This window comes from Lepisosteus platostomus, chromosome 7 (assembly GCF_059453375.1).
Source record: "Lepisosteus platostomus isolate fLepPlt1 chromosome 7, fLepPlt1.hap1, whole genome shotgun sequence".
In the NCBI taxonomy this organism is placed as follows: Eukaryota; Metazoa; Chordata; class Actinopteri; order Semionotiformes; family Lepisosteidae; genus Lepisosteus; species Lepisosteus platostomus.
The window spans coordinates 59,983,953-60,009,280 of NC_142617.1; the positions used below are offsets into that span (position 1 = coordinate 59,983,953).

Below are 25,328 nucleotides of genomic sequence, written 5' to 3' on the forward strand. Positions count from 1 at the left end.
ATACTGCAGTTATTGGAGCATACCTCACTTCTCTTCTTCAGTAAGCGGCGATGCAGGTACTGAGCCGATGCAGGATCTCACCGCCAGGGGGAAGCACCGCATTCGTCCGTAACTAAAATCGCGGTGACGTTGTACAGTGTACAGTATGGAAACAGAGCTAGAAATGCACATTGAGCAGGTGTGGAAGTAAGTCTGCAGAAAAAACATAAGTGATCGCCTTGAGCACACTGTTTTAGTCCCCCTAGTATACAGATTTATACTAGTGCACGTATTGAGGTTTACGAGGCTCAAAACGGTTCGGAAACTATTGTTCTATACCTTTATTTAAAACCATCGGGTCACTTTACATAGCCGCTGGAAACACGTTACTTACTGGAAAATGTTAGGTTTAGATGCACTGTATACATCGCTGCTCTGCCCATAAAAGATCTGTCATTTTCAATCGCATTAAATTGCCATTTAACTCTAATTTTCTTTCGGATCTGTGACGACGCGCTATTGGTGCATGTAATTCCCAGAGCGCTTTCAACAAGGAAGTAGGTGCATGTCGAGTCAGCCCGGCTCCAGAGTGGGGAGGATGAGCAGCTCCGCGGCCCCAAGCCTGTCCGCCTCCTGAGCCGAGCTCCGCCGCCCCACTGCCGGCATGGCTGCAGGCTTCGCTCCCCCGAAACTGTCCGAGTTCATCCTGACCGAGAGGCTGGGCAGCGGGACCTACGCCGCTGTGTACAAGGCGTACAGGAAGGTGAGTTCTCCGCGGCTCTGCCGTGCACAGAGCTTCCGAGGAATACCGACATTGCGCTCGCAGTTTCCCCACTTTGATAAGACACTTTGGATTCTGATAGCACTAATGACATTCATTTTGATTATTGCAAAATATGGCCGTCAGAAACCAGAGTTTCTGTTGAAAAGCTTCGATATGGACTTGGCAGTGTAAAAAATCACCATTCCTTCGCTTCAACCACCAGTAAGTGTTTGCAAATATAGGCGGCACATACACAGCTATACAGTGGCCTGTAGCACTGCAGATAACGTGAGTCTGTGTTTTTAATGAACGGGTGGTTTCGCATAAGCACACTGAACTTGGCTGGTGATTTTTGAAACTGTGTTTTACAAATACATATATGTAAGTTGAACATTCACAGTGTAAAAATACAATTTGTAGGACTGCACTTTGTTTTTACTGTGATATTTCATTCCAAGAACCAAGTGGTTCCAGTGAGTCCAGCCTTGTAAAACTTACATGTATGATCTCTGACTAATGGAGACAGATACACTTGTGTCACATACGCTGTTGGACCCAGGATTCAGTTCTGTATCTCCCAAGCCTTTCCCTGCTCCTGACACTGCCCCACCACCAGAGGGCAGGGATGCTGTTGAGAGTCCTGTCTCTGGAAAACTCTCCTACTCCTACTACTCTCCTGCTGCTACACGTGGAGACTGGGTACACTTCCTGATGTGCTCCAGGGTGCAGGAGCAGGTGAAGAGTAAGCTCAGGGTGGAGCAGAGTCATGATGCAGGGGCATAATAGGATCTGGACTTGAGGACAAGCTGGACTCACAGCGACTGTCTCGCAGAAGGACAGCAGGGAGGTGGTGGCTGTGAAAGTGGTGGGGAAGAAGAGTCTGAACAAGGCATCCACGGAGAACCTGCTGACGGAAATCGAGATCCTCAAGACTGTGCGGCACCCCCACATTGTGCAGCTCAAGGACTTCCAGGTACCCCATCTGCACCACTCGGAGCCACACACCCAGCCCTTTTCTGAAGGTCTTGCAGACACTTTCCTGAGGGACAAAGCGTACTGCTCTGTTGAAGTAGTTCAGCTGGGTAGCTGTGTCAGCACGCGTAGGCTGCAAAGGAACAAGTAATAGGTGTATTCAGTGCTGAAAAGAGAAGAAAGAAACCACAACATTTTGGCTGTGGAGTAAGGTTACACCCGAAGAAGGCGCAACAGCCTAAACGTTTTTTCTTTCTTCTCTTTTCAGCATGGAATAAACCTATTACTTGTTCCTGTACTGCTCTGTTGTCTCCAGAGATGTAATGACCTGAGTTGTGCGCTTTTTAAAAACATTTTGCGGATGATGCAGAAAGGAAACGCTGTGTGTCTCCAGGGTGCTGTTCGCCACAAGCTGTGTGGCATCACTGACTAGGGCAGGACTCTGTACGGCGCTTGTGAGAGTCTGAGGGCTGCACTGAGGGGAGCAGTCTGGCTCCTGCTGCCAAGCTGTGAGACGTGTCTGCAAGGCCTTAAAGCAAAGATGTACTGTTAGAGTAGAGGAAGCCACCTGGCATATTTATCATGTGAGTTCCAGATGCCTGTTGGTCTGGAAGCCTTACAGTATCATGACAGTTTTTCTAAAGAGGCCAAAGTCTCTGAGCTTTCTAAAACTGTAATTCATGCTCACTGAGTGGGGGGAGTAGTGAAAGGCACTTTTCCACCTGTTAAACCTCATGTACCTGTAGCGATGTTTGTTCTAGTGCAATAAGGCCAGCTTGCCTTTACACAAACCTTTTCAGCTTGAGGTCCAGATTTATTATTGAAGTTCAAGCAGGTAGCTGCATCAGCATGCGTAGACTGTAAAGGAACAGGTAACGGTTTATTCCATGCGGAATGGGAAAGAAAGAGATGTCGCAGCTGTGGGGCCTTCTTCAGGTATAAGGTAAACCAGCAGTTAATGAAGCATGGGAGGAGATACTTCGAACAGTTAAGGGGCGTTAGAGGTGAAATATGGAACTATAGGTTTGGAGAGATCTTTGATCCTCACAGTCCTGACGTGTTCCCTGAAACAGTTTCCCAGTCTCCTTCCTGTCTCACCAATGTAAATAGCTGGGCTTATTCTGCAAGAGATGCAGTCAGTTAGGTTGCTGGATATATACAATGTCATCTTGGTGATCTAATATTGTCCAGATTTATTATTGTCACTCCATTGCCAGTCAGGTGACCTATAAACACAAGTATGAAAGTAAGTAATTGCTTTATCTCGAGAGGAAGCCTTTAGCTTTGATGGGTACTGTACATTGTAAATGTTTTCCTGGGACAAGGCACACATGTCTAGGGGCTCCTGAGCTGTAGACAGGAGTTTCAGCAGACTGGACTGGGGTTCCACTGTGGCCACGGACAGAAAATGGATGTTGCTTCCTTAAACATTTATGACACCAAATTCAAGGAGGTTTTTGACTTCTGGACTTATTCTGAAGTAAACCAGTAGTTGCAAATAAAAGTATCATTTCAAATTTAACAGAACCCCTTGAAAGCCGAAGAAAGACAGGTGGTTGTGTGCTCTTTATGTTATTAGCCGCCGCTGTCCTCAGGGCGCTCTCCTGGTGGGGGGCGGTGGACTGATGATGCTTGTCTTGGCTGCAGTGGGACAGTGAGAATATCTACCTGATCATGGAGTGGTGCTCCGGGGGCGACCTGTCTCGCTTCATTCGCAGTCGCCACATGCTGCCGGAGAGGGTGGCCCGCCGCTTCCTGCAGCAGCTCGGTGAGTCCTGCCGCTTCCTGCTCCTGCTTGACCAACCCCCTGCTGGCCCTGTCCTGGGTTTGTAGGCTGTGTTCTTACGCTGTCGCCCAGTAAGTGTGTGGCTCAGCTGATGGGAGTGTGGTCGACCGGAGCCCTGACTCTGCTGTGTTGCGCGTCTGCAGCCTGCGCCCTGCAGTTTCTCCATGAGCGGAACATCAGCCACCTGGACCTCAAGCCTCAGAACATCCTGCTGAGTGGCAGCGTCCTCAAGCTGGCAGGTACAGTCTGACCACAGCTTCCTGCTCACAGCCCCTGCAGGCCGGGGGTCCGAATTCAGCCCTGCTCTTACAGGACACCTGTGTGTGGCGTCGGAGGAAATTGTGGACAGAGCTGAGTTTGGTGAAGTACTACTGATGTCAGGACAGCAGCACAGGATAGCAGGTGTTATAAAAGTGCTGTTCATTAGAAAGTCATGATGAATTTGCAGCTATTTTAAAGTGTTCCCTCTGAAACAAACTCAGATTGAATAGAAATGCACAAGAGAGAAAAGCTGCATTTTCTGATCTGGAAAAACCCGTTTACTCCCTTCAAAGCGCTCACGTTTGCATATTCCAGTGGGTGTCCTGATCAGTAGGCAGTAGTTTACACTGTATGGGCCCTTCAGGGCCTCGTGTGGAGCGCCCCGCTCACCGCCCCTGTGTCTGTGTGCAGACTTCGGCTTCGCCCAGTACATGTCTCCCTGGGACGAGAAGCACGTGCTGCGCGGGTCCCCCCTCTACATGGCTCCGGAGATGGTGTGCAGGCGGCAGTACGACGCCCGAGTCGACCTCTGGTCTGTGGGGGTCATCCTGTACGGTGAGGCGGCTCTGGGGGGCTCCGGTCGCGCCGCGTCGCGCTGCGCACACTGCGGGTCCCCCGTTCTCCGGGGCGCTTTGGGCTCCGCAGGGAGCGACTTCGTTTGGACCTTTGCCTGGCTGGGGAGGCCGGACAGAACTTCCCAGTACCTCTCGCTGTGCCAAGAGGAGCCCTGTGACGTCTGCAGTCTAGTTTCTGTGACGCTTACAGGAAATGTAATGCAGGCTGTACGAAAGGGCATCTGGACTGGGGGTATTTACTTTCTTTACGGAAGGCTTATGAGGTAATGTTCAAGATGCCACATCACTACATGGCCTGAAGTTTATGAATACATCTGAATTAATCTGTTTATTTCTGTGGCCCATCCCCTGCCGGTATCCCACAGCGCTGCCTTGTCGCAGGCGAATGTGTCTGGGTGCCTTCAGCCTTATTCTGGTCTTATTCTGGATTCCTGAAATCAGTCAGTTTCAAACCCTTTTAGTGCCTAAGGAAGGTTACTGATGAAAGGAGACAGTTTCACCCTTTCTGTTGATTCAGCTGCTAAAAGGTAATTCATCTAAGGCTCTTGTACAAGCCTCTGATCTGCTAGCAGTCAAAATTTCAGTATTTATTAGCTTTTAATTAGGTTGCATACATTCAATTGTACTGAACTTTGAGATTTATCTATGAAAAATGCACTTATCAATACAATTTATTAAGTACTTATTTAAATCTTTCTTTTTTGTTTTTCAATTGGCCCGCTACACCTCGATACTCTCTGTATCTTATCACATGCCAGCATGGCTCTGCAGCCCTGCGGTGTTCTGGGACATCGACTGCTTCTGCCTCCTGCCTCAAGGCTCACCTGGCATGCGGCGATGTCCCATGGCACCGTGCGTTCTGCTGCGCCGCCTAAGACCCAGTCTGTGTCGTTGCCCCCTGTGTGTGTTCAGAGGCCCTGTTCGGACGGCCCCCTTTCGCCTCGCGGTCCTACACTGAGCTGGAGGAGAAGATCCGCAGCGACTGGCCCATCGAGGTGAGACACACCTGCCACAGGAGCAGGAGCAGGAGTGTCCCTCTGTGTCGATGTGTTCGTGACGCTGCCCTCCGGCAAGCACAGTGCCCGCAGCAGGAAGCAGAGGCAATGACAAACATCTGATGTATCGCCAGTGGACCCAGTTTCGTCCTTCACAGTCCCACATCTGTTGAAAGCCAAGCCGCACCCTCAGTGTCCTGACGCCAGCGCGCGTGGTGGAGGTGTCCTTGAGGCTGCTGCCTGCCTGCCTGATGCGAATCCTTGCAGCCAGAGAAATGCTTTTTCACTCTCTGATAGCAGCTGGACAGGGCATTTCTCTAGCAGCCTCAAGGACGCAACTCAGAGTTAATAATAATCAGAATTCCAATAGTTTTCTCAAAGCACTTTACCTAGAGGGGACCCCAGTCACCCACCAGTGAGGTGCGGCCTCACTGCACAGATCAGGCAGAGAAGTGAGAAACTGATTCATCATTCAGATTAAGGAAGTTCAGGAATGACAGATTCTACAAGTCTAAGGTGAAATGTAGTCAGAACACCAAGGTTAGCGCCCTTGTTTTTACAAACGGCTGTGTCTTCTTGAATGACAAAGCCATAGCCACAACCTCCCGGCCGACCTCGAGTAACCCAGCGAATCCGCTCTGTCTGAACCAGTCTGTTGTGACAGCTGGACTGCAGCTCTGGAAATGGATGTTTACACACCATTCAGTGTTGCCAAAGATTTTGGAGCTAGAGATGAAGCGTGATCAATATTTAAAGACCTTGTGTGTATTGGATTTGTGTTTTGGGGAAAAGAGTGGAAAGAGCCATAAGGAAGATTTGAATGAGAGGAGGAGAGTTCTTCACCACTAGAGGGCAGCCTGGGCAAGCTTAGTCCAGTTTGTCAAAGCATCTCTTCTGAGTCTTTGTTCCTGCTAAACCACGCAAAGAATTATAGTGTTAGAGAGCATAGTATAGAGAGCAAATCTTATAGTGTTGCAATCCCATGCCATATGTTTTACCATAGAAAAACTATGATAAAGAAAATAATACAGAAAAGAATGTAAAGTTTCTTGAAGTGAATACATGAACACATCATGTGCAGGTATTCTGTACTGATGTAATGAGACTCACATTTCATATTATAATTTGACCACAGTCTATTAAGTTTATTTAGTCCTCTTGAATACTTGATAATATGACTGTTGTCCCGTCTGCTCATGGGAAAAGTCTCTTTCTTTTCACAGACTTATTGTAAAAAAAAAAAATCGGATCTATTGTATGCCTGCTCGAAGGGCCTGAAAAAATAACTTAACAGCTTTTCTTTTATTGTTTTTTAGCCAAGTCTGTGTCTGATTGAAACTAAAATCATAACTGTCCGGGTTTTTGTGGACATTGTGGTTAAAATGTGGGTTTAAAAACCTCCAAGAACTCCAAGAATTCCAAGAACTGTGGACATGAACTTGGCAACCAAAAGAAACTTCCCACTGTATCTTTGGTCTGAGAGGAGAAAAATGACCAGGGAGCCTTTTAGATCAAAACATGATTATCTCCCCCCCAGATTTGTGGTCCTCAGCACTGGATCTGGCCTTGACTTATTTCTCCTTTCCCTCAGCACACAGTTCTCAATCCGGGGAGCAGTAAGCCCCTAACTAAGGCTCGAGTTACAAGAGCAGTTTTCTCCCCGGCTCGGCTGAGAGGGTGCAGGAGTGTGGCGCAGTGCCTGGCTCTTTCAGCTGGAGGTACAGCTCTCCCTGGGACAGGCGCCTGCTCAGACTGTCTGGGAATTTGCTTCCCCTTGTAAAGACAGACAGGAAGAGAGCCAGACAGCCCAGGTGGGAGGATGAGGGGAGAATGGAGGAGGGTGGTGTGGAGATATTTTTGGGGGCGCCCCCGTTTCTCTGTGCCTGCGCATCAGCAGGTGCAGTGTCCAGCCCCTGGTCAGAGGAGTGGCCAGGCTGCCGGCTGAGACACCAGAGTTCACACGGCACAGGCACAGCTCCGGGAAAAACAGTTGTCGCAGTGAGAGCTGGAGACCGAGAGGGAGGCCCCCAGTTTGTGCCTTTGCTCTGTCTGTAATTACCAGTAGGTTTTCTTCACTTTACTGTCTTGGTTGTGCTGAATATTGACACTCGGATGTAGTTGTTTTAGTTATGAGGAATCATGTTTCACGTGAGATTTAAATTAACTTGTGCTGTTTTTTTCCTGGAAGGTTTTTCTTTCATACTTTTGTCTCGTGATGCAAAACCCCCTTTTGTTCAGGATTCAACAGTATGCTAGTAACAGAGTCACGCTAACAGCGATGTGATTGTAAATGAGTGTCCGGGCTGTCTGTGCAGGGCAACGCATCGTTCAGGTTGGTCACTGAGACAAAGATAGAAATGGTCCCGGGTTCAGCGGCCTCCAAACTGCTTCCCGCCTCACCAGCACATTTTATCCACATACTGTAGATCTCCTAGAGTCAAGGTCCCTATAAACTGCGGATAATGGGCACTGAGCTGCGAATGGAGCTCACATTACAGCTTCGAGATGCTTCCAAAGGGATTTTTGTGTGACTGCATGAAGCTCAGTAAGGGGAGAGTGAAGTGCTCTTGTACAGTGTATGTTTTCTAAAACAGCTGGTCTAGCAGGACGCCTGTTTTAGATCATGCTGAACTCCAGGGGGCTTTGGAAAGCTTGACTACACAACACCAGTATGTGTTCATAGGAAATTACAAGGATAATTGATGGAAAAAAAAAATTCACATTGCTCGAAATTTTTTCACGTCTTAAGAATGGGAAATTAATAAAATTCTGGTTCTGAAAGCAAAAAAAGCAAAAGTAAGTAGGAACGGCTGGGGAGTTTAAAGAAAGGCTGTTTCATCAGTAAAGAAGCGAGGAGCCCGCGCTGCCTGGTTCTCTGCAGGGCTGAAGCATTGATTTTGACAGGATGTGTGGATAATGGTGGGTGAGCTGCTGATTAAAGGGGAGGTGTTGGTGCAAGCGCTGCTGGGGAAACTGGGGTCCCCCTGGCCAGGCCTCTGTCTCCTGTGTTGCAGCTGCCGCCGGGGGCGCACGTGTCCCGGGACTGCCGAGACCTGCTGCTCCGCCTGCTGGACAGAGACCCCGACAGCCGCCTCTCCTTCTCCGCGTTCTTCGCCCACCCCTTCGTCGACCTGGAGCACATGCCCAGCGCGGAGAGCCTGGGTAGAGCTGTGAGTCCCGGGGGCCCTGGGGCTCGGACCCGTCCTCCAGCCCGCTCCCTTGACCTTGAGGGGGTCTGCACGGCTCCCCCGAGCAGGGGTGGCGATTTCAGGCTTGGAGAGTTTCCACCAATGAATAACCATTCAATTCCATTTTTAAAGAGGAGATAGAAAGCAATAGAACGAAGTGTGTAGTCGGTGCTTCAGTGCCCTGGAGAGGATCTCAGCTGTGTGGCTCAGAGGTCTCAGCCCGTTTTTGCTTTCCCATGGTAATGTTTATTGGAAGTGTTATTGTTCTGTAGCCAATGAGCCGCTTGAGATTTGTTTTGTAGTGGATCGTTGTACGAAAGGCAGATGTAAATGGTAGAACATGCTCGTGCCTCTAGGAGGTGTGACTGTACAGTACCACCCGCACCGACGCTGCAGGAGGGAGCAGAGGGCCGGATTCTGGGAGAAGCTGGACAGGTGTCTGCTGGGCTTGTGCAGCAGTGGACTGTGGTCTGGACCTGTGCAAAGCCATCCTCAGAATTTTTTTCTAGGATAATGAGGGTTAGAGTGAAGTGGAGATGATTCACACGTAATCCTGAAAAGTTGATTAGCTACTAATTTAGGAAGGAAAAAAGTGATTTTGCAGGAAATGGAATGGAGAGAATTTTTTTCTAGCCTACATTTGTACATGGGTTTTATTTGTTGGTTTCAATCAACCTTGATAATTGGATTCCAGTTCTGATTTTCACTGGGTTGTGTCATTAGAGTGACCTGATAACTCTTGCGATGTTAAAAGTTCCCTTTCTATGCGTTTGTGTTTCACTGCAATGTGGAGCAGCAGGGCAGGGTGTCGCCTCGCGTCTCGGGGTGCATGCCTGCTTTGTGGGGCGAGTGTCCACTGTCTCTCTGTGTGTGTCTCACCCAGACAGAGCTGGTGGTCAAGGCTGTCCAGAAAGACCAGCGGGGGGATTGGTCAGCAGCGCTCTCCCTCTACTGTAGCGCACTGGAGCACTTCGTCCCGGCCATCCACTGTAAGGAGCCGCTACTGCCCTCTGAACCCGTTCCACCGCCTGCTGGCCCTTCAGCCTCTGGACAAGAAAATGGCCCAAATAGAGATTACTACTATTTCTTGCAGTAGTACTACTGTCTACTATAGTACCTGAGAAATGCCTGTAAATGCTTTAATCTTTCTGCAGTGTTTGTGTTTCCTCTTTGGCCCCAGACAACTTGTTCTTATTGTGTTTTGTAGATGAGACTGACATCCAGCGCAAAGAGGCGCTGAGACAGAAGGTGAGTCGCAGGGATCGGGGGGGAAGTGTCATGAGTTCCTCTGTCTGTGACATGCGGCTCTGAGGGACAAGCAGCAGCACAGCGCTGGCGGCACGCTCCCTCTGTGCCCTTGAGGCGCTGGCATCTGCCTGTGAGAGACTGGTGCTGTCACAGGAGAGTCGGGGTCAGATCGCCCCTTCCCAAGGATGGCCATGGGGCAGCTGTGGGAATGATGGGGTTCTGGGGTCCCTAGGAGATGTGGGGGTAAGGGGTGGTGGAGATTGACTCAACTCAAAAAAATGAATCCCAAAATCTCAATTTGCTTTTTTGTAAGTTTGACAGATATCTTGTTAATATACTGACAGTAGCATGGAAATTTAAGCAAATATTTGACAAAGTCTTAACTGGGTTTTTGTCCTGCAGAATTAAATCTCTATGCGGAAAATGTGTTTAAAAGATTGATTTTGTTGGATGGCTCACCGTCGGAGGGTTAGGGTTAGGCTCTTCTACGAGTCATGTTCTAGGGACCAGTCTGATTCCCAGTCACGTACAGTTGCTGGTGTTGGCAAGAGACCCACAAGGAGAGTGTGGGCTTCGTCGTGTTGAGGGGAGTGGCTGGGGATCACCTGTGAATCCTGCCCTGAGCTGCTTGATGACAGAGGCCAATCAAAGTGGCTTAGTTTCCGCTGTCAGCTGCTGTGTAGTACTGTACTGGTGGGTCTTTCCAGTAACTGGTACCCTAGTGCCATGCTGCAGGGCAGGTGATGCTGAGCTTTCCCACAGTGTGTCCCTGTCCGTGTCTGTAGCAGGACTGAGGCTGGTCAGTGACTGATGCTGAGCTTTCCTTCAGGTGAACCAGTATGTTTCCAGAGCTGAGGAGCTCAAAGCACTGGTGGCATCAGACAACAAAATCATCTTTGAAGAAGCCAAATCAGCCAGGGACATTTTGAAAGGTAAGAGATGCATTATAGGTTACCGAGTTAAAAAATAATGTTTTAATGGACGCAAGGGACAGTGTAATTTTGATGAAGGTTGAGTTTGCCCTCAGGATAATGCTGTACTATATTTAGGGGAAGTTAGCTCAGATTTTTGTTTTCAAAAACTGCTCCTTTGATGCATATTTTTTTTAACTGTCTAAGAGATCCATCCTTGTTTACAGATGTAATTTGTCACCTCTTGATAATGAGGCGTTTTTGCGGTACATAGTTTAAAATCTTTCGGGTTGTCTTAGCAGTAAATGCTGCAGTGCAGAAACCCATCAAAAATTCTAGTTTGACAAACAGGTTTGCGAAGAGAGACAGGAGGGCAGTTTGTCTGGTGTTTTAGGGTGCAGTAATGTAATGGCAATGTCTCCAGCACTGCTTTGAGACCTAACATGACCCGTGTCCTTCCCCAGAAATGTCTCGCAGTCTTCCCCGGCTCCTCTCCGCGCTGGAAGTGGCATCTGCGGCTATAGCCCAGGTAATGCAGGACTGCCATCTGTCCGTCCTCTCCGGAATTCCTGGTGTTTGGAATGGTGATCAGGATTTCCGCTGTATAGTACCCCCTATTGACCTCACACTTCAGCAGGGAAAGAAGGTTCCTCTTAAAAACCTGATCCCTCTGGCTCCCCGAGTGGCTCTGCTGGGAAAGGTGCTCACTGCATATGTAGCTAGAGGCTGTGGTCCACACATCCCAGGTTCAAGACTGGATGTTTGCTCAGCTGGGTGAGGTCTGGAGTTAACAGGCCAGGGCTTTCCTGGAGACAGCTGTCTTTCCATCAGTGCTGAGCTGTTGGACAGACGCACGGAGCTCACTGTCTGCAGATGAAGAGGGCATTCTCCCCCGTGTCACATAAATGCAGAATTCTTTTTTTTAAGCAAAAAAATTTAAAAAAACGAAATTTAAATCATGTTGGCATCACAGATTCTGTGTTGCACAATGAAAAAAATTTCACCCACTGGTTTAAACTGATTTCTGTTCTCGGCAGCAGCTCAGATTGACGACACTGCGCAAGTTGCTGTGTTTAGGGATAAACCAGATGTGGGTGTGAGAGAATCTGTGCAGTAACTCTCTGTCCTGCAGGAGGAGGAAGGCCAGGAGAGCCAGGAGACACTGGACCTGTACCAGCAGAGTCTAGGCGAGCTGCTGCTGGTGCTGGCAGGTGAGGGTGGACACCCAGAGCTGATGGGAAAGATTTGGCTATAACACACGTTTAACAGCAGCTAAGAGGGGCAGTACTGCGGTTCAGGGGTCAGAGTTTTGGTCTTGTAACTGGAAGGTTGTGAGTTCGAATCCCAGTTGAGACACCGCCGTTGTACACTTGAGAAAGGTACTTCACCCGAAAGTCTCCAATAACATACCCAGCTGAATAAATGTCTGCAGATGTATTTTGCTTTGGTTGAAAATGACTGTAACTGCGTTTCCTTCTGGAAGGCAGTGTGTGGTCTGCACACAGTTCTAGGTCTCTCCTCCATCACATACCTAATTTATCCTCTGAATTCTTGCTGTTTTCATGTTAATGCTATTATTTTGAAAATTGGCTGAATGTAATCACCTGACAGAAATATTTCAAACGGCTGCATGTGCTGTTTGCAAATCACATTCAGAACAAATTAAATTGTAATGATTGATAAGAAGGATCCTTAACCCAGGAGGTGTTAATTACCTTTATGGGTCATTTAAAACATATCGGTTGTGGTTTAAAGAGAGGAATGCTGAAAACTGGAGCCACTAATTGTGTTATTACCATGGGATGTGACAAATCTCGCAGAGTGTCTTTGATACAGTGTATATTATGCCGCTTGCCAATTTTTCTGTTATGATCCATATTTTGTTCGACACGCATTGAAATTTAAGAATTTAAATATTAGACGAAAATCATCTTCTCATACACCAGAGATGGGCTCACAGTAGCTCCTTCTCTCCTTACATATAAGCTAAGTGTCCTGTAGCTTGGAACTATTGGGGACAGTTGGGTAAAATAATTAAAAACCCTTTAAAGTTTTTAATAAATTAAACTCTTGTCAGCACACTTTGGACAGCTCACTACACTCCTCCGCTGTTTTCTTCAGCCTTCTTCTGTCTGTACGTACCTGCTCTCCTTACTTGTTTGTACATTCAAGGATTCTCTTTTCAAAATGCTAAGACCTTTCTTGTACTCTTGAACTGGAACCTGTCATCTTAAATAAGGAGAGCATAAGACAATTTGAACACATCAATGCAGTTTTAATAATAAAATAGCGAAACAAATGGAAGAGTTTCAATGCCCGTCTTGGTGCATGAGGCTATAAGAACTGCACACTTTGCTGTTGGCTCACGTTCTGAACCCTTCCAGGACTGCAGAAATTGCCCTGAATCTGTTGCACTCAAACATTGGTTCAAATTTTATTTGCAGAAGAACAGAAATTAGTCTTTATTTCATTAAGAATCATAAACTAAGGCTATTTATCAAGCTGTATATGAAAGCTGCTTGCAGTTTTGCTATCTTAATTAAGTCTTTCTGGTGTATTTTTATTTTAATTAGACATCTTAACTTGTGAAAAGTCCTGCATTTTTCTTTCTATGTGATCATGTGTTAATTTACATTTGCAATTTTGAAAATACACCTGTGATACTATAAAGTCTTTAATAAAGCCACACATTTCTGCCCTTTTATATAGTTTTACAAGATTTTCAATGAAAGCATATTAATTTCAGGTGCACAGCTTATGACCACAACAGAAGCAATAGGATGTTGAGATCTCTTTCCTTGCTGCTGTGGGTGGTGCAGTGTAAGTTAATTGTGCCACACTGCTGTGTCTCTGAGCACTGCGGTTTCTTTTTGCCTCCTCTGAAGGACTTTTACATCTGTTCTGTGTTCTAATAACCTAGAATTAAATCAGAAGTAACAGCAGAAATCCAAATAATGAATACAAATGTTGTGGCATGATATCAATTAATAAATGTTATTAATTCCTAAATTTAAAATTATCAGTCTACAGCAAAGTACTACCACAAATCTGTAAAAATGAGTCTTCCTTAAGAAGATATACCATTTGGTCTTGTATTGATCAGAAAAAGACCATAGATTATTACATTATTAAAGAATGGAAAAAATAATGATTTTGCAGCAGAATACCAAAAAAAGTAAAAAACTGAAAAATCAGGTTTGTGTTGATCTTGAGAAGTTGTAAATATCCAGGGTTTTCTCATTTCGTTTTCTAGTAATGCACTCATTAAAGACCTGACTTCAGCTTTTCTGCTAACCCTGTCTGAGCAGATCTCTGTTTTTCTTTGGCTGTGGGTTAGCGTTTATTAACTCAGCCGCTCGATTACCTCATCTGGTGACAGACACCCCTCACAGGACAGGCCAGATGTGGGGTTTCTTAGCTCAGTGTGCAGAATGCCAGTGCATGTGTGTGGTATATGAGTAGTGCCATCTGTTTTAAATTGAGCTAGCGCAGTTCATTTGTCAGTATTATTATACGTTGGAAACAAATAAAAACTTCTTTATTCTAATAGAGAAGTGCTTAAGTAAAGCCCCCCTTTCCAGCAGGATCGAGGCAGATCTCTAACATTGAATGTTAGCCAGACTAAGGCGGTTTCTCCTCAGTGACCCTCTGTGGCTTGATTTGTGTGGTTCTGTCCTGTGCCACTCTCCTGTTTCTGTTTTTCACTGTCTGGCACACTTGACTTTTGTTCCCTGTTTTACAGAAACATTAGTGTGTTGTGATAAAACATTTCGGTGTACAAAGCAAAACACCTACATCTTTTCAGATGCAGGAAGAATGAATGTTCCTGGCAGTAGTACTGATTTTCACCCATCCTCAAGAGGTGTGCTTTTCAAACCTATAAGGATGCAGAATTGAAACAATGATCACTGGAAATGTCACAGTGTGCTTCTCAAGTTGTAGTCCTGCTGCACGCGTGGTGACCAGCAGCTGGGGTTTAGGAGTGTGGATCTCAATTCAATTAAATTCAGTTTATTTTTATATAGCGCCTTTCACAACAGGGTTGCCCCAAAGTGCTTCGGGATCTGTCCCGAAGGAGTCTACGCTGTCCTCCTGAGGCACTGATTCTACCTCATGACATAGCTATCAGATCAGCATCAGTCCCTCTTTGATCTCAAGCCTGTGGTTGAATGGTATGAAGGACAAATCCTCTCTAAAATGACCAGGCCTGGCTTTCCTCTGCTGTCTGCGCAGGTTGTGCAGCCTGTCTGCGCAGGGTAGTCTACATGGCTTTGCGGTTGTAAGAATGTACAAATGTGCAGCATTCATGCAGCTGCTTTATGGCTATTGGCTCAGCTGGGACTGCACTGTAGCACAAGAGCTGTACTCAAGGGACAAAATACAAGGAGTCCCCACATACATCGCCTCTCTCGCTGGTGGGCAGTGTGTAGTTGGATTGGGAGCCCGAGACCGGCTTCGCCTTCCATTGCCTTCCCCGGCCAGTAACTGGTGGAATGTGCTGTTCAATCCCTGACAGAAGGCAATCCTACTGAAAGAAAGGCATGGAATAGTACTGCAGGTATTTCCAGACCCTACTGGCGTGCATCCCATACGCTGCTCAAGGCCCAGCATGCTGTTTGTGGGCTGCTAGCGGTGCGGCCAATGAGTGTGTATTTAATACAGAAAGCACATGGATCGTGTGCGCCTGTGGTGTGACTGGTCTCTCTCTCTCTGTGCTCTGCAGCGGAGCCTCAGGGCCGGAGGAGGGAGCTGCTGCATGGGGAGGTGAGGGCGTCTCTGCCGCCGGGCTGCTGGCAGGAGGGGCGCATGTTGAGCAGCAGCAGACGTCGTACTTCTGCGCCCCACGGGGACACCCGCAGGAAGCAGCCCCCACGACTCGGAGCGTGGCTAACAGAGGCCCGCCCCTCGTGCTGGAGAACGGTGGAACTGAACACACAGACGTAGCTTCGGCCAATATTAACGGACTAGTACAATTCGCACCATACCTGCTGGATAGTTAGGATGTAGAGGCTGGCCCGCGGTTTGAGCTGGGGTTGAGCTTGTGTGAAGAACAAGAAGGCAGTGGTGTCCAGGGCTTTTTCAGGGTCCTTCTGGCCAGAGCTGATCCTCTCTGCATGTCCCAGGTCTTTAATCCGAGCAGACGGCAGTTCTGTCTGGGCCGTGCCATGTTCATAACCGTCTCACCTATTTACTCAAGCTGTTCAGACACAGCGGGCCTTGGTGAAGGAATAGTGTTAAGTACCTGATTAGAAGAAAGACACACATGGACCTCTGGAGTTCGATCCTTAGAATGACTTCTTTTTGTGATTTGAAAAAAATCTGAATAATCTTAAAATAATGATGTTATTTTCATGAGGCATAAATTTGATTATCTCATGTAATTTGGCATGTGAAAGAAAAGTTATTGTGTAGACTTTCCATAGACAGACTTCAATAACAAAAAGGGAAGATTAAAGACGCTGAGACTGTGGTGCCCTCATTTGAAGTTTTATTGGTGTTTAAATAAATTCAGATGCCGCTATAATAATCTAATGCTTAGCTCAGAAGTGTGGAAAATCAAAAACATGTGTTGACAAAAAACAGCTTCAATAACCTCAGTGTTGTTCCATGCAACTAAATTTAATTTACATGCAGCCTTGTAGATCAGAGTCGAGAATCTTAAAAAGACTCTGAGTTGAGGGAGGTCAGAATCATCTCTGATGTTGTTGGTTATTGAAGCATGCTCTGCACGTACAGTCAAAAACTTGCATTGAAAGCTGGTTTAATTGTAGTTTTTTTTTAGTAAACCCCCTTTTATTTTGTAAGATACAATATAATTTAGAATCAGCTGCAAACAAAGACTGCGAGCAAATCGATAACTTCATTTTTAAACTGTTCTGTTTAACAGAAGAGATGAATAATCAGTCTTCATAAATGGTTCATTTTAAAATAGCAGGTGTTAACGATTTGAGGTAATGCATGTACTGGCATCTTTTTCTGAGTTCTAGCACTAAAATAAAATAGCAACAGGTAAAAACAAAATTATTTAAGCTTGTTTTAGAGCTTTAAGGATCCCTTAAGGTCATCCGTAAGAGACTCTATTGCTTTCTTCTGGCAGTGCAGTGTGCGTTACGTGAGTATCTGTGTTACAGTATGTCTTTATTTGCAATGAGGGACATCTGACACAGATGTGAGCTGACCTGACAGCTCTGCGTATCCTCTGTCTGAAAGACACCAGCCACATGATGGAGAGGAGCACAGGCCACTCACTGTGTTGTATCCAGGTCTGTGGGCAGGCACTGTGTTCTGCATAGATGGAAGCAATTGGAGAAAAAGATCTTGAGGTATTTAAGGAAACAGGCAGAAAGGGCACTTTCTCAGGGATCTCTCACCTTGTTGGAATGAATTGAGCTTTACACAGAAATGCAAAATTCTTGATATTAAGGGTTCGTGATGAAATGTGCGGGAGCTGTGAATTTCATTTTGAAAGACTGGCTGCCTAGCGAAAGTGTTGCATTGCGGTTTTCCTCTGTGGGTTTGACAGTACTGATAATGAACTAAAAGTGTTTAAGTATCAGTAATGAATAAAATCAGGATTCATTGATGAATGGATGTGTTTGCCTTTCTAGATTAAAAGCCTGATGAGCAGAGCGGAATACCTCAAAGAGCAGTTGAAGGTACAGTAAATCTCCCACCTCTGATGCAGCGAGAGCTTGTCTGAAGGTGCTCAGCGTGTGCCTTGTCATCACTGACGCAGGGTAGAAAAACCTGCTAAAGCTGCACTGAAAAGGCGAGGAAATCTTTTCTTCTAGAATTTGTTTTTGAGCTGGACCAAATAATATTTTAAGGTTTTCTGAACATTGCAGCACAGTGCTCCTTTAAGACAAGTGATGCCAATGTAAAAACAGAGCCTTTTTTATTCTTACTCAAAGTAACTTAACAAATATTCTAAAACCGTCACTATTGCATCAGAGCCAGAAGTCACCCAGTTGTTGCTGATCTGTTTGTTCCGAGTCTGTATGTTTGAGTTAGGAGGCCACTAGATGAGTTGGTGTTTTGCCACTAGATGAAAGCATGAGGCATCACAGAGTTCCTCCTGTAACAGACTCGGGTCTGCTCTCCTCTCTGAACCTCAGCCCAGACAAGGCTTTTTGCCCTGAGCTGCTGCCAGACAACTGTGGGGCCCTGGGCTGATGAGAGGGCTGGAGCTGAGAAGAAAGGCCTGGGGCTGGGAGGAGAGGGCCTGGGGCTGGGGCTGGGAGGAGAGGGCCTGGGGCTGGGGCTGGGAGGAGAGGGCCTGGGGCTGGGGCTGGGGCTGGGAGGAGAGGGCCTTAGGGCTGGGAGGAGAGGGCCTGGGGCTGGGAGGAGAAGGCCTGGGGCTGGGAGGAGAAGGCCTGGGGCTGGGGCTGGGAGGAGAAGGCCTGGGGCTGGGGCTTGGAGGAGAGGGGCTGGGGCTGGGGCTGGGGCTGGGAGGAGAGGGCCTGGGGCTGAGAGGAGAGGGCCTGGGGCTGAGAGGAGAGGGCCTGGGAGTGGGCCTGGGGCTGGGAGGAGAGGGCCTGCGGCAGAGAGGAGTGGGGCTGGGGCTGGGAGTGGGCCTGGGGCTGAGAGGAGAGAGCCTGCGGCAGAGAGGAGATGGCCTGGGGCTGGGGCCGGGAGGAGATGGCCTGGGGCTGGGGCCGGGAGGAGATGGCCTGGGGCTGGGGCTGGGAGGAGATGGCCTGGGGCTGGGGCTGGGAGGAGAAGGCCTGGGGCTGGGGCTGGGAGGAGAAGGCCTGGGGCTGGGGCTGGGAGGAGAAGGCCTGGGGCTGAGAGGAGGGCCTGGGAGTGGGCCTGGGGCTGAGAGGAGAGAGCCTGCGGCAGAGAGGAGAGGGGCTGGGGCTGGGGCTGGGGCTGGGGCTGGGGTGGGGTGGGGTTAAGCCTGGGCAATGTGGTTACAGTGTCCTTATGTGTTTCTCAGATGAGGGAGACACAGACAGAAGCTTCGATGGACAGGGAGGCTCTCTCTGAGTCCGTGAAGAGCTGTGAGTATTTGGACCTCTGCAAGATTGGGGATGAATCGGTGTGGAATATGATTCAGAACAAAGTGGTTCCAAACCGGAGGCCCATCATGCTGGTTTTATTGCAGCCTATCCCAGTATATTAGTCTGCTCTCTCAGCACAGTCCCTGTGCTTCACGCATGTACAGTACAAGTCATCAGCAGGCTCTGGGTGTAAACAGGCTCGAAGAAGCGCCTCCTGTTGCCAGTGCGAGCTGATGATGGAGGGGGTGTGTAAAATCTGGTCAGAACAGTCCTGGCATGTGGCTTCCTGCAGTTACTCCTCCAGACTGTTTGTCCTTTTTTAAGGATGTTTTATTAATGATAGTACTGTAGGTTATTTAGCTTTTATTACAATTTTCTAGATCTTGAAATCAACAAATTCTTTATGTGAACGTCACCTGTTGCGCTATTTACACTGCAGAGTTGTTTCCGCTGAGAGAACATTTTTAATAATCAACTGGCGCTCTCACGGAAATAACTTTTCCTTTATCTGAATTTACCTATACCTACAGATATTTCACCCCAAATAAACAAAAACAAAAAAATAAAATATATTTAATGTACAAAAAATGTAATTTGTGCTCCTGAAGACTGCAAGTATTGACCTTTCTCTTGGACTAAGAACTTCTAAGTCACAATTTCTTTTGAGATCAGATAGCAGTGTTTTGTCAGGTATATGGTACCTTGTCTTCATTGGGTAGCTCTAATCCTCGAGTTTCATTATTTCATTCAGCTTCAGAGCTTTAGGGCTTAATTAAGTTATGACAAGACTCTAGAGCAGCTGATTTCCTGGTGTCAATCAGGTGCTGATTGAGAGGACGTAAAAGCTGCCAGTGCAGGAGTAGAGCTACAACTCTCTGGCTGTGGTCATTACTATAGAAAACCAGTGAGATCTGTTGTCACCTAGTGTTTATAATACCATTCATGAGCGTCACTGGCTGGTATAAATGATCTAAGTGAGAAATTCTACCAGTTCTGTGATGCCTGTATTACGAGAGATTGACAGCTAGTTTAATGCCATTACATTAATACATACAGCCAGATTCAGACTCGGGTTCAGTAGAGCCCTATGTTATTTGCACCAAAGGTATGATCATTAATTCGGCTTAGAGTCCCTGAGCTTTAAAAATGAGGCCTTCTAGCCCCGCTCTGGTCAGAAGATCAGAGCCTTCCCCAGCTGTGTAGCCATCCAATAAATTTCACCTTGTGAAAGTGAATCTGGCTCTTACCCTGCAGGCACCCCCTGCTATTTCAGAACTGAGTGAAAACGTCCCTCCCTCTCATTCTCCAGTTCCTGAGCTCATTCTAGCTGCAGGCCAGCTCTTCCTGGCACCTGGGCTGGGGTCGGGGGGGCCGGCCTCTGTGGGCTGGAGGGATGGGGGCGGGTGGGGGTGAGGGGTGCCTTTGAACACTGAACCAGAAAGCAGCCCCTGCTGTCTGTGCTCAGCCAAGCTGAGAGGCGGGACAATGGGGAGGTCCATTATGTTATCTTGAACTCAGGGAACATGAGGCCGGAGCCTCGGAGACAGTATTTAGAGTGTGGAGGGGAGGGAGCCCTGTCACATGAAATAGTGTCCTCTGTGAAGCCGTGTCTGTAGCCCTTGCCCTGTGAAGAATGTACAGAATAAAGGCAGGTACTTGCATCTGCTGTGCTGTAAAGTAGAAAATTGCATTTTTAGAGGGCTAAATTTAAATTCTAAGCATTTGAACAAAGGGTAAAGAACTCCCAATATCCAAAAAAAGAACAGCTCTGGATCAGCTCCTGGGATTTCAAGCAGTGCAGTGCTGCTGGTTGTTTTCTTTAACAGAGTTGCGAAACAAAATCAAAATATCGTGTTCAATGGATTGTTTGCTAAATTTCCAGACTTTCACTCCTTTTTCATCTTCTGTTGAGAAATGGCGGTGTCCTGTATCAGTGTGCAGGCTGGAGGGCAGCAGGGCTGGTTTCAGTGTAGACGCTGAGCCAGTTTCCCAGGGCGGGTCATGTCGATGGACCTGCGGTTCGGGCTCCCGGTCCTGCTCTCGCCCTCATACGCGAGAGGTCAGACAGGCTGGGGCAGAGGGGCGCTTGGCAGGGCTGTGGGCTGGCGGCCCCTCCCCCCTCCCCCTCTTCCCGTCTCTCTCCCCAGGGACGTTGGAGGCCCAGCCTCACCTTCGCTCTCTTCTTTTCATCGTCGCTGCAAAGGGCACAGCCAACATCTGAAAACTAGGTTTTCAGTTTTATCTGTAGGATGTGTATGATTGCTACGTTCAGATTAAGGTAGTATCAGTGTTACTTATTTTGAGTTTTATTTGTCAAGAGTTAGAAAAGGCTGCATTTGACAGCTTTTTTATCGAGTGATGGCATTTGTTCTGCATTCATTTCTTTGTATATGAAATGCAGTTTCAGTTTTTCCTCTGTGCAAACAGCTTTCTGGCCATTATATCCACTCTGCCGGTAGTGCTCAGCCTGCGTGTTCTTCTGTTTTCTGTTTGGACCACTGAAGAGACTTAAATTGATCATTTGATTGATAGAAGCAGTAGAGGATAATGTTCAGGCTGAACCAAAAATACTGTGGCCCACATGAGCAGAACTGCACCAGTTGGCACATGGTCGTACTTGCAGGTGTGGTGATTCTGAATTATACTTGAACCGTAATATGGGAATTAAAAGAGCGATGGAACCTGTAACAGTACCACGCTGGAGTAAAAACTGTGGAATTAGCTAGAACTCCACAGCAGTAGCTCTGGCAGTTTCACCCTAGTGTAGCCTGAGCTGTTGGATTTTTGCTTTTGGTTTTCTGTTCTCATTTTGAAAGCTAATCTTCACACCCCCTGCAGATCTGGGGGATTGCTTTACAGCACTGTGGACAGTCTGCAGAAAACAGTACCTGTAAACCCGAAGCAATAATTCCAGCACTCTTCAGCTGCTAATAGAGCTCAATGTGAGCCTACTTCTCCAACAGCACATGGTTTTGCTTGGCTTATGCCCCCCCATGTGCCTCAGGGCTGACCTCTGTAGCAGAGGGTAGCCCTGGTTTGTGATGCAGGGAGCACGTTTCAGGACCCTCTCCGGCCCACAAACACAACACTAGACCCAGCCAAAACAGCAGCTGAACAATGTTTATACAGAGCCCAGCTGACAGTCTTCTAATGATCCCCGCTTCCTTGAAACAGCACGCACCAGGGATTTCTGGCACAGCTCAGCTGGGCCGGCAGGCTGGGAGCTCTCCTCTCACGGGCTACATACAGTAGGAGTGGAGTTTCTTCTTCAGCTGAAAACCTTCTGTCATTTCTCTCTAGCCCGGTTCTCTCTCAGTCCAGAGCCCTCAGTTTAAATTTCCCCTGCTCCGTTGTGCACATCCAAGAGTGTTCCCTGCTCCAGTCTGGGAATGCTGGAAACTTCCTCTGTGATACCAGCTGCTGTCCTATGAAATTTATCAGCCTGATTTGGTATTGGAAGTGTATATATACATAAAAAGTCTAGTGTAAGACTAAGATTATATATGCACACACTGTATATATATAATCTTCATTTCATATAACTGCTTAAATGATGTATATATTGATTTTACATAAATCGTCTCGACCCCCAACACAAACTATGCAAATGCAGAACTGAGGTCTAAAGGTCTTAATCAAATATTTCAAACTTAATCTTGAATCAATTGCAGAAAACTTGAACAAAAGTGTGAGCAGAGAATTTTCAGTGTGAGATGTCGTGTTTTGTCTGAAGGAAAGCAGAGTGGGTACCAGTGTGACACACCGCCCTGTCCAGCCTGCGGACAGAAGCTGCTCCTGCGCAGCTACAGCCAGCTGGTCAGGGCTGGACACAGTGCTCAAACACCCAACACTTAGTCTTCACTTATCCCAGGGGATCAACAGCTCTCAAACAATCAACAAACGTGTCTGCTGACCATTTACGTTTTATTCAGACTGTATTTGATTTGTATTTTATTTTTATTTTACACTAGGGATTATATTGAAGATTGTTTCAGAAAGCGTAATAATCAAGTGCAAGAAAGTTTTGGATTTGTATTCTGGGAGGATGCACTGCGAAGAAGAATAATTAACTCTGAATAATGCCTGTCTAGGGCCAGAGCTGTGATACAATCATACTTCATGCTGTCTTATTTTCACTGGTCGATTGATGAGGGTAACAAAAACAGACAAGTGTTGCGTGCAGGTTGTTGCGTTGAACTTGCGGTTTTCTCTCCTAGCCTGCTGTTTGCAGTGACCCTGGCCAGTGACACGAGCTGTGTGTGAGGGCGGGCTGGAGTCCGGGCCGGCCCGGTCACTGAAGCCTGGACAGAGCGTCGTCCTCTTCCTCTGGCCCCCCTGAGCGCCGCCGGCTCCGCGGCCAGGATGGGCACAGATCCTGTGGCACCAGCCTGATCGCTCAGGGACAGGCTGCTTCTCAGCTCTGGAAACGTGTGCTCACTGCGTGCTTTGCTGAATTCAGTGCTCTGTGCTGTCGGGAAACACTGTGATGGCTTCAAGTCTCTCTGCCCTCTTCGGGCCCTGGGAGAAAATGGACTTTATAACAAATCCAGACCAGTAGAGTCTTCCTTCACATAGCAGAACAACTTTTTACGTTTCAAGTTCACTACCAACAGCTGCGTCAACAGTCGTGTTATAGTTTACTGGAGCTCAGGTAGTTAACAACAGCTTGGTTTGTAACTGTAAAGAAACTGCATGGTTAGCTTGCACATACGTGCAACATTATTGTTATTAAGCATTAGTTGATCAATGAGCACACTTTCATATTAAGGAATGGAGAGAGAATCGCCTCAGAAAATATTTTGAAATAAGTTCTTAATAATTATTTGTTTTTAAATTGCACCATGAGACCTACTCTGCACCATTCATTTCCTGGGTTGTGCTCAGTGACAGTCCTTCTGCAGGCTGCGGCTCGCTCTGCAGTAGCTCCAGCAGCTCCGTGTGATGTAGGACTCGGATGTGTCTGGGGAGCAGGGTCTCCCAGGACAGGCTTGGTGTTCCTGCAGCCTTCCACTCCCAGAACCAGAGCTTGCTGGTGTTCACACTCGCTGTGGAGGCATGCCCTTGAGTGAGTTGATTTATCAGCCTACGAGTATACAATTTGTTGAGTTTTTTTGCACTTATTGATAATTTGTGTATTCTTTGCTTTTTCAATGAAAGTGAATGATGTGTTAAATTTCAGATTTTTAAAGATTTCCTTGTTTGTTTCTCTCTGTTTTAGTCCTTTGTTTTCACAAACGCCTGTTTTGCTCTCGGTCCGTGTCATTTTTTCCCCTTGGCCGAGTGCAAGTTGAGTAGGAGTGCAGAGTGGGCTGCTGTTGCACCTGTGAAGAATTCTAGTGCACAAACGGGCTCTGTGAACAGGGGCCTCAGTGCCTCAGTCCCTCAGTCTCAGCTCTTGCAGCGGATTGCAGATGTGGAGCCCTGAAAGTGTGATCCATAGCACGTCTCTGGCAACCAGTTGCAACACACCTACCATTGTGAGAAAAGGTGGTTTTAGGGTGTTTCGTCCTGCAGCATGGCTGGTTCATCCAATGGAATGACACATTTTTTACAAACTCCTGGGGACTGGGCACAGAATGAGCAAAAAGGACCGATACTGAAGCTTTATTCTTCTCATCCTGCCAACAGCAGCATACAATCCCAACATTGCTGGCACAGTAGATTCAGAGAGATACTGTACCTGCTGTACATCACAGCCATTCAGTCACAAGACTAAGTGATTATGGCCAGCACTCTCGATCTCTGGACTGTACAGTCCAGCAGTGCCTCGCTGTGGTCTGTGTGTAATACGAGTGCTCCTGACGGCCAGTCTGTGCAAATGCTGAATTAAGATACTTGGGACTTTTATTTACCAATACTTGAAATGTATCCCCAGAAACTGGAAAGAGTCTTTGTTCCAGACATCTATATCATCATTACTGCTGTTATTGTAGCTTTTGTTTTAAAAAAATGTTGCTATGATTCAATATATATTTGATTGCCAGTTTATATATTTATTTGATTGCCAGTTTAATGGAAAATAAATGTCTTTTTTCTTGTTTAATCTGTTGGATTCCTCTTTTTTTCTTTGACAGGTTCATATTATTTCATTTTCCAAAGAATTATAAATTTCTTTCATACCACCGAAACAGTCATTTTGTGTTTTAAACATCTGAGGGAAGGGATCCTTGTCCTTTACCAACCAGTGCTCATTTCATTTAGGCTCCATCCCTCTGTACAGATAACTGGATATCAGGGAAAACCAGCTGGTCTCCCAGAATTGTTTCCAAGGTTTTGAATTTGGTTCTTGTAGAAAGTGTGCTGTTTATGTCAAATGTCATTTGACCCAGGATGGACAAAAACAGTTGGGTCTTTACCTGCTTTTACTAGGGGCTACCTCAGTTTGTGACTCGCCGTCCCAGCTGGCTGTCTCACTTGTTCATGAGAATAGTCTAATAACTGGCCAGCAGTTGTTTTTTCTCTGATTTTGGTGGCTCTGGCACTGATTACAGTTCCTCTGACAGGTGTCTGGACCCAAAGATCAGCTGCCTTCAGCTCCCACTTCCAGGCTGAGCCACCAGAAGCTGGAGCCGAGCAGACCTGTTAAGCGGGGTGGACCGCACAGGCAGCAATATTTTACTTCCTCGGAGAACCTGACACCAGGCCCTCTG

General features: G+C 47.0%; 1 protein-coding gene and 1 long non-coding RNA gene across 5 annotated transcripts; both read left to right on the forward strand.

The window, feature by feature from the left end:
- Nucleotides 1–101: 101 nt before the first annotated feature.
- On the forward strand, nt 102–24,721 carry ulk3 (unc-51 like kinase 3). Of its 4 annotated transcripts, none has more exons than XM_088641488.1 (17): nt 102–186; nt 519–742; nt 1,575–1,715; nt 3,362–3,482; nt 3,644–3,739; nt 4,173–4,316; nt 5,249–5,331; nt 8,346–8,501; nt 9,403–9,508; nt 9,727–9,767; nt 10,597–10,699; nt 11,143–11,207; nt 11,811–11,889; nt 15,402–15,442; nt 17,287–17,334; nt 18,615–18,678; nt 22,896–24,721. In XM_088641488.1, exons 2-17 carry the CDS (start codon nt 644–646, stop codon nt 22,910–22,912), a joined length of 1,404 nt encoding a protein of 467 aa, XP_088497614.1. In that variant the 5' UTR covers nt 102–186; nt 519–643; the 3' UTR covers nt 22,913–24,721. The 4 variants fall into 4 exon arrangements, with proteins under 4 accessions (XP_088497614.1, XP_088497616.1, XP_088497617.1 ...); XM_088641489.1 differs by having other exon boundaries at nt 146–178; XM_088641490.1 differs by lacking the exon at nt 8,346–8,501.
- Nucleotides 11,898–14,088, forward strand: LOC148659360 (uncharacterized). The gene is made up of 2 exons (XR_015940450.1): nt 11,898–12,072; nt 13,063–14,088. It is a non-coding gene; the product is annotated as an uncharacterized LOC148659360 (long non-coding RNA).
- Nucleotides 24,722–25,328: the final 607 nt, after the last annotated feature.